The following is a 16,155-nucleotide window of genomic DNA, read 5'->3' on the forward strand; positions in this document are numbered from 1 at the left end:
GTCCTCTTGGTTCTGTTTCTCTGGAGAACTCTAATATTGGGAACATTCAACAATGCTGCTGCAGTGAGAAAGCAGCCATAGACACCAAGTAAACAAATGATGTGGCTGTGCTCCAATAAAACTTTATTCATAAAAATAGGCAGCAGGCTGGATTAGGCTCAGGTATGTGCTGACCTCCTGTCTCCTGACAAATAAGCATAGTATCTGGCATGGAAAAGGCACGTCGAGTTATAAATGTCATTTTTTAAATTCTGTAGAATAGAAGTGAACAAATAAATGAATCATTGAGACTCGTAAGTATGCGTGTTGCTATGACTAGCCAGCTTCAGTTTAGCAGCAGGGGCCACAGATGGGAACTTTTCCACGGTCCCTGACTTCCTTTGTCCTGACAAGGGTCTGACAGGAATATCTGGCTTGAAGATACATCACCTGGCATCTCAGGAACTATGCCCAAGAAAGGAAGGACAAGCTGTGGGGGAGACACTATGCCCTACTTCCTCGCCCGCCTACCTCAGCGTGACAGCTCAGCCATAGGTGCAGTCTCCCAGGGACAAGCTGGAGGCAGCAATACAGGAACTCGGGTTTGTTTTACCAGAAGAAACGCCCAGGGCCACACTGCAGCAAAGGCCTAGAAAGCCACACGCAGCCGTCCCGGTGGGAGGGTGGCGCCTGTGCGGCTCCGGCCCGCGGCCGCACTGGGGAAGAGGCAGAGGAAGGCCAGGCCGCACCCACAGAGGAGCTGCTCCACGCTGACCCCGAGGAGGGCCATGAGGAGGCCCCGGCACAGACCCCGTTTCACAAGTGCGGGTCCGGGCGGCCGGGTCCCGGATGGCGGGCTGTGCGGAGAAAGGCCTCACACGTACTCCCCACAGCCGGAGATGATCACCTTCTCCTTCGGCTTCCCGTCCTTGCTGCCCTGCGCCTTTGCGGGCGGAACAGAAGAAGGGGGAGGGAGGGGGAGGATTAAAGGGGCTCAGGGACACCCATCCCCCCCAATCCCAGGCTGAGCAGAGCCGCCTCCTCCTGGAGCAGGCCCCCCCCCCCGCCCCCAGGCCACAGGCCGCCGCTCCGCTGTCCCACGGGCTGTGCACCGAGGGCCCAGGCGGCACCCACCTCGATCTGCCGCAAGACATCCAGGCCTTCCGTGACCTCCCCGAACACCACGTGCTTGCCGTCCAGCCAGTCCGTCTTGTCACACGTCAGGAAGAACTGGGAGCCGTTGGTGTTTGGGCCGGAGTTGGCCATGGAGAGCAGGCCTGGGGGGAACGAGCAGTCAGTCCCTCCACCCGGCTCCCTCAGCCAGGCCCACGCTGGGACGGACAGACCATGCGAGGTCTCTCCCCCTCACTGACGGCAGTGACACGGTGAGCAGGGTTCAATCACTTCAGACGGATTTAACCTTCCATTCACTCAACAAGCACTTCCTGTCTCCTTTGTAACCAGGCCCGTGCTCAGCCTGGGGACACGGTCCCAGCTCTGGGGGGGCTCAGCCCAGTGGGAAAGAGTCATGAAGAGAGAGCTGGGCCGACAGCCGTGACAGAGCGAGGCCGGCACACAGACACCTGCGCAGGCGCCGGACGCGGAGGCAGCCACACAGGGACCGTGTGTGTGACGCGCTGGTGCACCATCATGGAAGGCTCTCTGGGGGAGGGGCCATCTGAGTGTGTCCAAGGCCCAGGTTGGTGGGCTGCGGGCGTGTGGCACGAGGCGCTGCAGCTGGGGCGTGGTGGTGAGAAAGCCGCTCTGCCCGCTGGGCCTCGGCCCGGTGCCCCTGTGGATGGACCATGCACGTCCCGCTCCACTCTCAGTGCAGAGCAGAGCAGGGTGTCGGACACCGAACAGGCCAGCCTGCGAATGTTTTAAATCAGGCGTCCTCAAACTACGGCCCGCGGGCCACATGCGGGTGTTTCTGCTGTTTTGTTTTTTTACTTCAAGATAAGATATGTGCAGTGTACATAGGAATTTGTTCATAGTTTTTTTTAAACTATAGTCCGGCCCTCCAACGGTCTGAGGGACAGTGAACTGGCCCCCTGTTTAAAAAGTTTGAGGACCCCTGTTTTAAATATTCAAGTACTTACTGTGTGTTTCTGATGTGTCAGCTGCTTTCCCAGACACGGTGGTGAAAAGAAAGCCCGCTCTAGCCAGGCGAACCCTTTCCCCTCTTCACTAGCAGGATCTCCTCCTGCACCGACCCCTGGCCAGAACCACAGCGACACCCCATCCTGCACAGGCATCCTGCCAGGCCCGGGCCCCTCAGCACACCCACAAATCAGGTCCCACCTGGTCCCGTGTGCTTGAGGATGAAGTTCTCATCATCGAACTTCCTCCCGTAGATGGACTTGCCCCCGGTGCCGTTGTGGTTGGTGAAATCGCCGCCCTGGCACATGAACTGGGGGATGATGCGGTGGAAGCTGCTCCCCTTGAAGCCAAAGCCCTTCTCGTGGGTGCACAGGCAACGGAAATTCTCTGGGGTTGAGACAGGAAAAGGTGCTCAGGTTAAAAAACAAGCAAACAAAACCTCCCTGTAACTAGACTCTGAAAACTCTATTTTTAAAAATTTTCACTCTGTTTTGTGATACTGACATCTTAAAGGATTACAGGGGATTCTAACCAAAGAGGGAGAAGTACATGCATTCTAGCTTCATTCCACACTAAACCGTTGGTAAAGTAATTTAAAAAACAAACAAACAAACAGGATCTTAGAAGAAAACAGAGGGGCAAATCTTTGTGACTTTGGATTTGGCAATTGTTTCTTAAATACGACACCAAAAGCACTGATAAAAGAAAAAAATATATGAATTAGAACTTCATCAAAATTAAAAACTTATATGCATCAAAGGACACTCTTAAGAGTGAAAAGGCCATTCATAGAATGGGAGAAAATGTTTGCAAATTATACCTGATAAGGGTTTAATATTCAGTATATATAACGAATTCCTACAACTCAACAAAAGACTGGAATAGACATTTCTCCAAAGAAGATATACAAATAGCCAATAAAGCACATGAAAAGATGCTCAACATTAGTCATCAGGGAAATGTAGATCAAAACCATATGAGATGGCCTGGCCGGCATGGCTCAGTGGTTGAATGCTGGCCTATGAACCAGGAGATCATGGTTCGATTCCCAGTCAGGGCACATGCCCAGGTTGCAGGCTCAATCCCCAGTAGGGGGTGTGCAGGAGGCAGCCCATCAATGATTCTCTCTCATCATTGATATTTCGATCTCTCTCTCCCTTTCCACTCCTCTCTGAAATCAATAAAAGTATAAATATTTCAAAAACCATAATGAGCCCTAGGCAGTTTGCTTCAGTGGATAGAGAGTCGGCCTATGGACAGAAGGGTCCTGGGTTCAATTTTGGTCAAGGGCACATACCTCAGCTGCAGGCTCTGCCCTGGCCCAGGCCCTGGTCAGGGCGCGTGTAGGAGGCAACCAATCGATGTGTTTCTCTCACATCGATGTTTCCCTCTGTCTTTCCCTAGTTCTTCCACTCTCTCTAAAATCAATGGAAAAATATCCTCAGGTGAGGATTAAAAACAAAAAACAAAACCATAATGAGACTCCACTTTACATCTACTAGGATGGCTGTGATAAACAAAAATAGCAAATGCTGGTGAGGATGTGGGGGAATTGGAATCCTTATACACTGCTGGTGAAATGTAAATGGTGCAGCTGCTACGGAAGACAGCCTGAAGTTCCTCAAAAAGTTAAACATAAAATTCCCTTATGACCCAGCATTTCTACTCTTAGGTGTATACCCAAGAGAACTGAAAACAAGGATTTAAACACGTATGTTGTTATGGATGTTCGTAGCAGCATTATTCTCAATAGCCAGAAAGTGAAAGCAATGTTCAAGTGTCCACCAAAAAATGAATGAATAAACAGAATGTGGTCTATCCACACGAGGGAATATTGTTTGGTCATAAAAATGAATGAAGTACTGATCTGTGCTATGACCCAGATGACATTTGGAAATGTTATGCTCAGTGGAATAAGCCAGACATAAAGGACAACTATTATATGATGCTATTTATTTATTTATATTATTTTTTAAAAATATATTTTATTGATTTTTACAGAGAGGAAAGGAGAGGGATAGAGAGTTAGAAATATTGATGAAAGAGAAACATCAATCAGCCGCCTCCTGCACACCCCCTACTAGGGATGTGCCCGTAATCAAGGTACATGACCTTGACCAGAATCGAACCTGGGACCCTTCAGTCCGTAGGCCGACGCTCTATCCACTGAGCCACTTTTTTTTTTATTAAATATATTTTATTGATTTTTTATAGAGAGGAAGGGAGAGGGATAGAGAGCCAGAAACATCGATGAGAGAGAAACATCCATCAGCTGCCTCCTGCACACCCCCCACTGGGGATGCGCCCGCAACCAAGGCACATGCCCTTGACCGGAATCGAACCCGGGACCTTTGAGTCCGCAGGCCGACGCTCTATCCACTGAGCCAAACCGGTTAGGGCATATGATGCTATTTATATAAAATATCTCGGGTAGGCAAATGCAGAAAGACAGAAAGTAGGTTAGAGGTTTCCAGGAGCTGGGGGAGAAGTGCATGGGGAGTTATTGTCTAGTGAGTACAGAGCTGCTGTTTGGGGTAATAAAAAAATTGAAAATAGATACTGGTGACGGTTGTATACACTGTGAATACAAGTAATGCTACTGAATTATATACTTAAAAATGGATAAAAATGGATAAAGTGAAGAAAAAAAGGAGACAATAGCAACAAAAAACTTTGAAAACTTAAAAACAAATAGAAGAGTCATAACTGATATAACAGACCTAAGAAAATGGAATTTTAAGCTGGTCAAGCCAAGAAGCAACTCAGTTTATGTTGCACAAACACCTAAAGCTCAGATAAGAGGGCAAAAGTAGCTGTAAAAGCAGTAAGTCTGGTTGAAAGCCTGTTTAAATAGCCCAGACATGGAAACAACCTAAGTATTTTTTGATAGATGACTAGATAAAGATGTGGCCATAAAAAGTGATGAAATATTACCATTTGTGACAACATGGATAGATCTTGAAAGTATCATGCTAAGTGAAGTAAGTTAGACAGAAAAGGCAAGAACCATAAGATTTTACTCATATGTGGGATATAAAAAAGGAACAAACATAAAAACAAAACAAACAAACTCACAGACACAGATAACAGCATAGGGTTACCAGCGGGTAAGAGGGGTCGGGTGAGGATGAACAGCATAAAGGGGGGCATATAAATGGTGATGGAAGGAGACTTGACTTGGGGTGGTGAGCACACAACGCAATCTACAGATGTATTATAGAATTGTAAACCCGAAACTTATTACCTGCATGACATAATCACAGGGTGCTATAAAAAAAGAACATTTAGAAATGTTACAGAGAAAAATGAGAGAAACCAGAGGGGACAAAAGCAAAGAAAATAATTCAAGGAAATATTCCCAAACCAAAGGATAAAACAGACTGTCCTGACTGATAAGTGTGGGATGCAGAACAATTCTCCCCAAGGATGTCCGTGCCCCAGTCGCTGGAACCGGAGGTATGCTAGGGCAGAGGCACTCTGCAGATGGGACTACGGTTATGGACCTAGAGATGGGGACAGTGGCCTGGTGGGCCTAATAAATCATGAGCTTATAACCAAAGCTTTCCCAGCTGAAGTCACGAAGAAAGAGAGAAACACCAAAAGCTCACCGTGAGACCGATCCACCACTGCCGGCTCTGAAGGTGGAGGGAGGGGCCGCCAGCCTCTAGAAGCCGGAGACAGCCCCAGCGGACGGCCAGCTGGGAAGTGGGCACCTCCGTCCTACAGCTGCAGGACACTAAATCCTATCAACAACCTGATGTCCCTGGAAACAGCTCCTCCCCTAGAGACTTCAGTAAGGAAGGCAGCAACCCGGCTGCCACCTTTAGTTTAGTTTAGCCCAGTGAGACCCACGTCGGACTTCTGTAAGCCAGTACTTCGGTGTTCTTGTAAGCTGCTAAGTCTGTGCTGAGTTGTTGCAGCAGCAAAAGAAAACTAATACAGTAGGACCCACCAAAAAGTCAGCATGACGGATAAAAGGAAATATATCCGAAAGCACATTGTTTCTGAATACAGGATAAACAGACCCTCCAAGGCGCTAGACCAGCATTATCTAACAGTTATTCAGCACTTGACTAGTGTAATTTAATTTAAATGGTCACATGTGGCTAGCGGCCTCCATATTGAACAGCATAGCTCTAGATAGAAAAAAGAAAAAAAGAAGTTTTGAACAAAGGACCAAGCATCAGAATGGCATTAGCCTTCTCTAGAATCCTACACCCTACCTATCAATCAAGTGGGAAGGCACATTTTTTCAGACATCAGTCCCCAAGAGGTTACCTCCCAAGTACTTTTCTGCAGAAGCTACAAAAGTATGTCCTCTACTGAGACGAGGGAGTAACCAAAAAAGAAGACAACAGAGGTGGCAACATAAGAGATGGAACAGGAGATCCCACGAGAATTGCTGTGGGAAGGCCTGGAAAGCAGCCGGGCCAGGCTAGAGCAGCCACAGGGCGCAAGGTGGAGCTACTACGAGAAAGCGAAATTGACAGAATATCTGATGTGTCTGAACACGATGAGAGATTTATAAAGGCAGGAGAATCTGGGACACAATCAGGAAGAAATGCATAGAAGACTAAGCAAATGAGAAAGCAAGACAATTCTGAATTGCGGGAAAACCAAAATGCTATGTATAAAAGAAGTTACACAGCTTGATGCTTGCTTACATAGTTAAAATAACCCAAGTCCTAACCAAAATTATGGTAACTATATAAGGAAGACAAAGAGATAAGGAAGACAAAGAGATAGGAAGGATTTTATTTTGTTTTCATTTTAAATATGTTTTTATTGCTTTTAGAGAGAGAGGAAAGGAGAGAGAGAAAAAACACACACACATCAATGTGAGAGAGAAACATCAATAGGTTGCCTCCCATTTGTGCCCTGATTAGGCTTCGAACCCACCACCTTTTGGTGTATGGGACGATGCTCCAACCAACTGAGCAACCTGGCCAGGGCTATGTTTACTAACATATATATATTTTTAAAGTATTAAATAATAGTAAGCCAGCACTCATAAAGCTTTAAAACGTTTGCTCACACTATCTGTTACTAGATTTCCAGATCCACTACTCAGGTCAGAAACAATGTCAAGGGCACCAGAACTGAGGCCCCGGAGAACCTTGGGAAGGCTCACTGCCCAGCCAGCAGCTTTCTACAGTCCCGACTGGAGCCTGCTCACCTGCCGTCATGGGAACGACGTCTGAGCGCAGGAGTATCTGGATGCGGCCGGCTGGCTTGTTCCCAATCTTGATGTCCAAGTACACCTGAGGGTTTGACCGGGCCTTTTTGGCAGTGCGCTCTCCCTGGGTGAAGAAGAAATCACTAGGTTAGAGAGAACTCCCTGAGCAGGGCAGCGAGTAGTCTTCTGCATATACACCCAGAACCCAAATGCAGGGAGCAGGCTGGAGTGAGGTGCCGACAGGGGAGGCCTGGGCCCCGCGGGGGCTGCAGGAGGCAGAGGCCATGGCCAGCACGGAGTTGGACATCAGTGACAGGAGACCTCAGCGTTGTCTAACTCCAGCCCACAGGCACGTTATCTATCACACTGGGCCTCAGACACAGGCTTACTTCACCCTCCCTGCTGTCACGGAATAACACTGTTCTGGCCCAACACAACTTTCAACACCTTCAAACACCAGCTCAAGCCCACTCACCTTACTCCAGTTAAACGGACCCTTTTATGTAGCACCATCCCCTCCTTCTATGCTTAGTTATGTGCATCCAAAGGCTGGCTACCGTGGAAGCAAGGAGGGCAGCCCTCTGGCTTGGGCCTAAGTGCTCAGAGACAATGGAAGAGGTGGAGGGGGCCTTGCCTTATCCCCAAGTAGACAAAGCTAAGCAGAGGACAAGGAGACATTTAATATAGCCATCGTGTTTGTTCCAAAGAGAAAAGTCAAAGATTCATAACATGTCCGTGGTTCAGTTTAACAAATGTACTGAAGATACTATTTCTATCATTTGCTGCTAACAACAGCAGTAGCAGCAAATACTCACATAGCACTTGCCATGCACAGAATACTATTCTAAACGTCTTACGTATATTAGCTCATTTAATCCTCAGAACCACCCTAGGTCAGGACCACTACTATCTTCATTTTATAGATGGGGAAACCGAGGCACATTGAAGTTCAGCCACTTGCCCAAGATCACAGAGGTGGTAAGCAGTAAAGCTGGAATTCAAACCTAAACACTCACACAACACACCCAGTCCTTGGTCTTAATCACATCATCCCACCTGATATTTTTATTAATTAACAAGATGCATAATACAAGGCCCCTATCCTCACAGAGTTTGCTGCTTAGAAAGAGAAAGGCAACAAGCACTTGAGTAGCCCGTACAAAAGCAGAGACATAGAGGGAAATACAAAGCCTGGTTTTACCAACTGGGGGCTGCAATGTGGAGAGGGGAGGGGGCAGGGTCAAGAACTTAGGGAGTCCCTCTTGACCTTTATCTTGCGGGACAGGTGATGGGGAGTCAGAAAAGTTATCAGTAGGAGAGTCACATGATTGGCCTTGTGCTTTAAAAAGATCAGTCTAGCCGTCTTTAGGAAAGACTGGAGGAGAGCAAGATTCTAGCCAGACGACTAGTTAGGGAGCTACTGTAATTATCCAAATGAGATGAGGCTAAATCAGGACGATGGAACAATCAGGGAGGGGGATTCAAGGAAGACTTAAGAGAAAAACTAGCAGAATGTGATGATATGTTGTCTCTATTTTAAAGAGGCGTCTAGATGATCTAGGGTTATTGCACTGGCTGCGAGGGCCATTCATATGCTCTGCTTTGTATCCAAATTTCTGGCTCGGGTCAACGTGTGGATGGATGGTGGCATGATAACAAGCTTCAGAATACAGGAAGAACAGGATAGAGAAGGGAGAGCACCCGTTTCCGGCAATTTGAAGCTGCCTGTGAGCTTTGCAACACAACGTCTAAAGCTCAACACTAGAAATAGACTGTGGAGGCAGGAGAGGCTGCGAAAATCAGACTGGCTGCCACTATTTTGATCGAAGGAAGAGAGCGAGGCCATGAGCCAAGAGAGAAGCAGCATTCACGAGGGAGGGAAAGGCCTGAGAAGCAATGCTCAGAGAGAGAGGTATGCTGAGAACCAGGAGCAAGGGCCTAGGCGGGTCTCCGAGGGAGCGAGAGCCTCAGACCCGTGTAGAGGCTGCAGGGATGGTACCACGACCCCGTCCGCACTCTCCTGTCGGGACAGGACCAGGAATACCGTGGGCCTTTGGAGGAGGGAGGACCAGGAGGAGCACTCACTACTCTTCCTCACGGGGGGGGGGGGGGGGGGTGGGTCCTCCTCCTCCTCAGCTGCCAATCACAAATCAGTACCTAAACTGAGCTAAGAAGCTGACAAGTTCATTGCCCAGAGCACAAGGACGAGAGGCTTAAAGCCTCTCTCGTAGTTCCCTCAACAGCGCCTTCACCAAAGCACTAGAGGTCCCTTTCACCCTCTCTACTTGTGTACACATATTTTCAAGTTCCCATAAAACGTTAAGAGAAGTCTCCTGTGGAAGCACCAGCCTCTCCTCCAGAAGAGAGCCTCCCTCTCACCTCCTGAGCTTCCGCTTTGGGGGGCTCCGACCCCTCTTCCTCTTTATTCTCTTCCAGAGTCTTCCCAGAGAACCTCTTCAACCAGTCATCATCTGACCAAACTGAAGGGAAAGAAGCAAACAAATGTCAAGAGACTCAAGCTTGTCCTAGCCGGTTTGGCTCAGTGGATAGAGCGTCAGCTCATAGACCGAAGGGTCCCAGGTTTGATTCCGGTCAAGGGCTTGATTCCCGGCCCTGATTGGGGCACATGCAGGAGGCAACCAACCAATGTGCCTCTCTCACATTGATGTTTCTCTCTCTGTCTCTCCCCCTCCCTTCCACTCTAAAACCAATGGGAAATATCTTCGGGAGAAGTTAACAACAAAAGAGATCCCAGCTATGAGCCCACTGCGAAGTAGCTGCTTTGGTCAGCAAAGTGGGACGTACTCTGTGGCCCTCTCAGCCACAGATTCCACCTGGGGAACTCCCAAGGTAAGGCCAGTTCACACTGGGCGTGTCAGCCCTGAGGTCCAGCGCTCAGCAGGGCTAAGGGACAAAGCCACGTCAAAGGGAAAAGTGTAGTCTTGCCAGTTCTGCCCTTGGTGGAACTCCCCAGGAACGAGAAAACTGGGAAAGGTAAGGGAGCAGGCGGGGTTTCTCCATAATGGAAACAATTGCCCTGAGAAGCTCAAACTCTTCTTATTCCCCACAAAGGTGGCGCGTGCCCTTCGCCTACTCCTGTTCAGCAGCAGTGGCACTCAGCACCCACTTCCAGGTAATAGGGACAGAAATGCAACTAAGGCCACACTGGAGACATGATGGGGAGCCTGTGGTGGCCCCACTCACCTGGTCTGGAAGAGCCTTCCTTAATCCTCATTGGTTTGGCCAAATTGACTCGAATTGTCCGTCCAAAGAGCTCAGATTCATTCTGAAAAGATGGAAAATTCAGCTGCTTAAACTCTGTTAGGGTGAGAGTCAGACAGGTTTTCCATGTACTTCAGATACCAGAGGCGTGCTCCAATTTGTTCTCCCTGAATCCCTGAGCTCCTAACAGCAAGCTCTGCACCCACCACAAAGCAGCCCTTGGGGTGCAGGGAGATGTCTCCCTGGAGCCGTCACACACCTCCTTCCTTTCAACGCCAGCAAAGAACTGTGCTACCAATAGTAACTCCGGGTTCAGAGTTATGAGGGTAAATGCGGTTTCCAAGTACCCGAGTTCACCTTCAAAAGTCAAGATCAGCTTTGAAATGGTGAGAAATGATTTCTGATAATTGAGGAATATGTTCGGCGAACGGGTGACAGAGACCAGGAATAGAGGAGAATCTTACATCCAAAGATAACTGGTAGCAGGAAAGGACACTTAATATGAATCCATTTAAAGCAGTGAAGAAAAATTTTATCATAAAAAGTAAAGAAAAAAAGGTTTGACTCGGACTTTCCTGTGATGAAACTAAAAATGAAAATAAATTTCTTATAGTTCAAATTCAGGTTTAACTATGCACGGATTTGCAGAACACATATGCAGCGGGTGCTGATTAATTTGCAGTATATTTTCCAACAAAATTCTAAACCACAGGAGGACACCTTTGCACTGTGTATCTGACATTAAAAGCACAGAGATCTCAAAGAGGGCACAAAAACTCCAGAACTTCATCATTTTCCTCAAGGACCTCTCTAGGACATTCAAATCATTTGCATCAGTAGCACACCCTGTCATTATCCTTATTGAATTTCTCTGATCATTGTTAACTGGTCTAACGCTTCATGGAATCCTGCCTCTTTTGCAAAATATGCAACTTCACTGTGCAATCAGATTGCATAGTGTTTGCAATTTATTCCCTGGACATGGGGTAGTCAGTGAAAGATTGGCCAATAAGGATGATTAGTATTTATATTATTGTTAATGGGGACAGATATTTGAGTGAGGATTAACCTTATAAGTGATTAATTCACAGTGAATATTTTCAGATGATGACAGTTTTTACTTCCCCATGCAACCTTGTAACTTTGGAGGTTCAGCAAACCAATATATGAACAAGGAGCCCACTGTGCCACCAAAGCCAACTTCAGTAAGAATGAAGATTCCCGGCTATACCATGTTGTCGATGGCTGCTGCAGCATCCTGCCAAGAAAAGACAAAGTACAAGTTTAGCTTCTTGTGGTGTCTAAACATATGCTCAGTAGCAAAAATAACCCCCACAAAAAATCACAGCAGGAAAAAGTCACCCCTATAGTTCCTGCCTAGGTTGCACGTGTCTGACAAAAAGCGCTTCCTGGCTGGCTTCAGGGCTGGTGGTGCGGCCATTTGCCATCTAGTGGAAGGCATAAGAAATAACCACCAGTGCTGCCAGGCGAGGAGGCTCAATGAGCCGGGCTGCAGGAGCTCTGCAGAGCAAGACGGGGGACCTGGCTGGTCTGCAGCGTTAACCACAGTCTACGATCTGATTAAGTGAGGGAAGTGTTTCTTCAGACAGCACTTCCTGTCCTCTGGAGGCATCAGCATGAGGCCCAAAAACCCAACCAAATGGAGCACAGCTCCCTTTGTAATCAGCAATAACACTAACACGTGCCCAAGACGAAACAGGTTAACGGAATTTTCTCACCTCTGCCAACTCAAATTCAACGAAAGCAAATCCTCGGTGCTTTTCTGAAAAAAAGGGAAAACAAAACCAAGTAATTACCCTGAAGGGCAAGAGGAAGATGATCACAAGGAAAGTGAAGCCAGTTACAAGCCATATCCAGACATTAGAAATTCTACCCAATCCCTATTTCAGAAGAAGAAATCTCATTCTTTAATTTTTCCTAGTTTAAACATTTCAAGCTATATTACAAGTTGTTTTTTAGTGAACATAGCTCAATAATGAACTATACTTTTAATCTTTAAAGTAAGTATTCCAATTTTTCTACCAAAGACAAATTAAAACCTTAACCTTTGCATGCAAGGCAACTAGAAAAATGAAGCCATTTAAACTATTCATTCCAAATATACATTTAAAAATATATATATTTTATTGATTTTTACAGAGAGGAAGAAAGAGGGACAGAGAGTCAGAAACATCGATGAGAGAGAAACATCGATCAGCCGCCTCCTGCACACCTCCTACTGGGGATATGCCCGCAACCAAGGTTCATGCCCTTGACCGGAATTGAATCTGGGACCTTTCAGTCCACAGGCCGACGCTCTATCCACTGAGCCAAACCAGTTAGGGCCAAATATACATTGTGAGCATCAACTGTACATAAAGCATGAACCTGGATAAGGATACTCATTCTTTATCCTCAGGAAAATGCTGATCTATCTAGACAGGCCAAGCATAGCAGGGTTAATTTAATTGACCAACTAACTTTAGAGAATCAATAAAGCCTTATTGTTTTTTACAGATAAAGATCCCATGCCCAGAAGATTTAAAGACCTTGCTTAACAACCATGCAGGGTTGATGATAGAGCTGAGCCTAAAATTCCAATCTTAAAAATGACAACAAAGGTAAAATAGAAAAGTGAACTGTAACTGCGATACCTATTAAAGGAAAACTTACCCAGGTGCACAGAGGCCGAGCCCCCATTGTTAGGGCAGGCTTTCCTGCTGCCCTGTTTACAGCACAGCTGCCAAGATGGGAGCAGCTGTGGTGGGGTCCCCAGTAGGTAGTTTGAAACAACATTCAGGTCCACTTTGAGCCCACGTAGCTCAAAATCTATCCTCCTACTGGGCTACTGAAAATAGTTTTATCTCAAATCCCATAGAGCAGAGTTAGGTTACCGTTCACAACCACAAGCCTCAGAACATTCCTTCTGCATCAAGATCACTGTCATGCTACCCTACTGAGGCACCCTCCAGAACTTTCCTACATACCAACCATATCGTATACTGTGATAGGACTTAAAAAAATGTTTAAGTTATTTTCTCAGTAGGATTCTGACCATCAGAGACACTAAAAGGACTCACCTGTTTCATAATCCAGAGGAATCTGAATATCTGTGATATCTCCAAAAGGAATAAAAGCAGCGTGAAGAACTTTGTCGTCTACCTCCTCTGCAAGTCCACCTGCAAAGAAGCCAAGGGCCTTCTGAGCCACTGAACTTTATTCTCTGGAGAAGTCCCTGCAGCCCAGTTAGCATCCTATAGCTAAGGGGAGGGGTCCTTCCATCCAGTCCTTTGGGTTCGTAAGTACTCCTCTCAACTGCTCCTTCACCCACACTTACAAATTACACTGCTCTCTTCACCCTTCTTGCAGACCCTCATCGAGTCCCAGAATTATTGCAATAGCTTCTTAATTGATTTTCCTCTCCTCCACAGAGTCAACTGGACGGATCCCGGGAATGTGCAGATTTTAACCCATCACTTCCCTGCTGAAACTCCTTCAAAGGTTTCCTACTGTCCTCAGGATAAAGTACAAACTCTTTTGCAGGCTTTTCATAACTGGAGCCCTCCCCACCTCTTCAGCTGTCCCCCCTCTGCTTCCCCAATTCTCTGGGTTCCCTAAAATGACCCACTTGCTCATAAAGTGTAAGGCTATTTCCACACTTTTGGGCTTTTGCTCTTGCTGCTCCCTTTCAGTAAATACCCTTGCCCCTATTTTGACTACCTGGCTAAGACCGGATCATCAGCTCCAGCATCACAGCATCTTGAAAGTTTGCTCTCACCTCTCCAGACGGAGGGATCATTTCTCCCCGCACCCAGACCCATGTCATCGATGTCCGTCCCCACCAAACTGTGCTACCGAAGTGATTCTCACTTCTACCTGGCTAGTCTGAGGACCCTTCCTTTGGGGCCTGGGTTGAGCCCCCGTTGCAAGCGAAAGTTGGTAAAATAAATGGGCGCAAGGATCTGGAAGCCCATAATATTCCTCTACCAATCCTCCGGATCAGGAGGTAAAGGGGTACCTGTTAGAGGTTAGCGGGCTTGGAAGGGAACCAGAAAGACCTTTACGGCTCGGGCTAACACCTGAAGCAAAGCAGCACCGCCACAGACCCCTCCTAGACAGCTACTCGCCGCCCTCCGCGTCTGGTCCCGCGCCCAGACCCTGCCTGGTGCCCGCGCCTGCTCACCCACGTACAGCACACGCTTGGTAGTGGCCATCTTGCTCCCGCGCTCTTCCCCCGGAAGCCAGCGCCCGGCCCGCCCCCTTCCAAGGCCCCGCCCCCGCTTGGCCCCGCCCCGCGTCTCGGCGCTCGCAGGTCCCGCCCACTCCGCTTGACCCCGCCCCGCGTCTCGGCGCTCGCAGGCCCCGCCCACTGCGGGGCGCCCGTGCTGCCTCCGGCTCCTAGGGAAGGTCTGGCGCCGTGGCAGGTGCACCCGGGTGGGAGAGCTGCGTGGTCCGGGCCGCCGGGTGCTCAGTGCTGCTGGAAACAATCCTGGGCCCAATCCGTCCGGGTCCGCAAATAATAAACTGAGAAGGCTAACTTATATTTTGTAAAACTACTGTTTGAAATTCTCTGCTATTTTTTTAGACAGCCTCTTATTCTAAAAAAAATAACTTTGCTTTCTAGCCCGCTTTAGCCTGCTTGGATAATGAGGAAGATAAACTTAGCTGTCTGACCTTGTAGGCCAGAGACTAGATAGGCCCATACTCTCAATGCCATGCCAGGTGTATTTTTTAATTGGATAGAACTGTGTTGTTTTCAAGGCCAGCAGCGAGATAACCACTAAGCACACATAGGGCTGGCTCTTTAATAAAAAGGGAAGTTCTGCTTGTAGCTTTGCTTAGAATTTGAATTCATTTTCTCTGAGCCCACCGCGGTGAATAAAGTGTGACTCCAAACTCTCGGAGCATTGCTTGATTTATTCCGGTTTCCTGTAACAAAACTACTACAAATAAACTACGGTCCGCGGGCCAACCCTGGACAACCTGCAAGCTAGGGCTGGTTTTTACATTTTCAAACACTTGAGAAAAACATTAAAACAAGAATGGCTCGTGACACGTGAAAATGTATGAAATTCAATTTTCAGTGTCCACAAGTAAGGCTTATGGGAACACAGTCGTGCTCATTCCTAGAAGTGTTGTCTGTGGCTGCTTTCACACTACAAGCGCAAGAGACCTATGGCCCACACTTGGCTCTTTAGGAGAAAAGTGTGTGGACTCTTGGTGTAAACTAGCTAATACAGGCAGTCCTCGGGTTACGTCACGGACGTCGTTTCGTGGTTACGTCGCCATCTCCCATTTACAGTATTTATTTTTTTAAAAAAGTTTCGTCATTTCGACGTATGTACATATGTGCTTTATGTTTTTTACTATTTACTTACCACAAGTAAAGGTCAGGAATTGTTATCTTTCTTCTAAATTTTTTTACTGTTTCACTTCATTACTGCTGTGTATGTGCTCCATGTGAGTGACGTAGGTGCTTATGTAGGTGGGTTCCGGCTTATGGTGAAAATCGTGTTACGTGGCGCCGTAGGAACGGATCTCCGACGTAACCCGAGGACCTACTGTACGTAAGTCACAGATAGACATATGTGGTAGAAAATGATGGGGCCACCTGTTTTAGACAGAGCAGTGGGTTATGACTTCCCTGAAGCCCCATTTAAGCTGAAACCTGGAGGAAG

At 47.4% G+C, this 16,155-nt stretch overlaps 1 protein-coding gene across 1 annotated transcript; it reads right to left on the minus strand.

Moving 5' to 3' along the window:
• Nucleotides 1-120: 120 nt before the first annotated feature.
• PPIE (peptidylprolyl isomerase E) lies at nt 121-14,721 on the minus strand. The gene is made up of 10 exons (XM_079776500.1): nt 14,661-14,721; nt 13,558-13,656; nt 12,217-12,260; nt 11,709-11,735; nt 10,460-10,541; nt 9,635-9,735; nt 7,256-7,379; nt 2,281-2,466; nt 1,114-1,256; nt 121-922 (listed from the first exon to the last, which is right to left on the minus strand). The coding sequence occupies exons 1-10, from the start codon at nt 14,689-14,691 to the stop codon at nt 854-856; spliced, it is 906 nt and encodes a 301-aa protein (XP_079632626.1). The 5' UTR covers nt 14,692-14,721; the 3' UTR covers nt 121-853.
• Between the last annotated feature and the right edge of the window lie 1,434 nt (nt 14,722-16,155).

This window comes from Cnephaeus nilssonii (assembly GCF_951640355.1).
Source record: "Cnephaeus nilssonii genome assembly, chromosome: 7".
NCBI classification, from domain to species: domain Eukaryota; kingdom Metazoa; phylum Chordata; class Mammalia; order Chiroptera; family Vespertilionidae; genus Cnephaeus; species Cnephaeus nilssonii.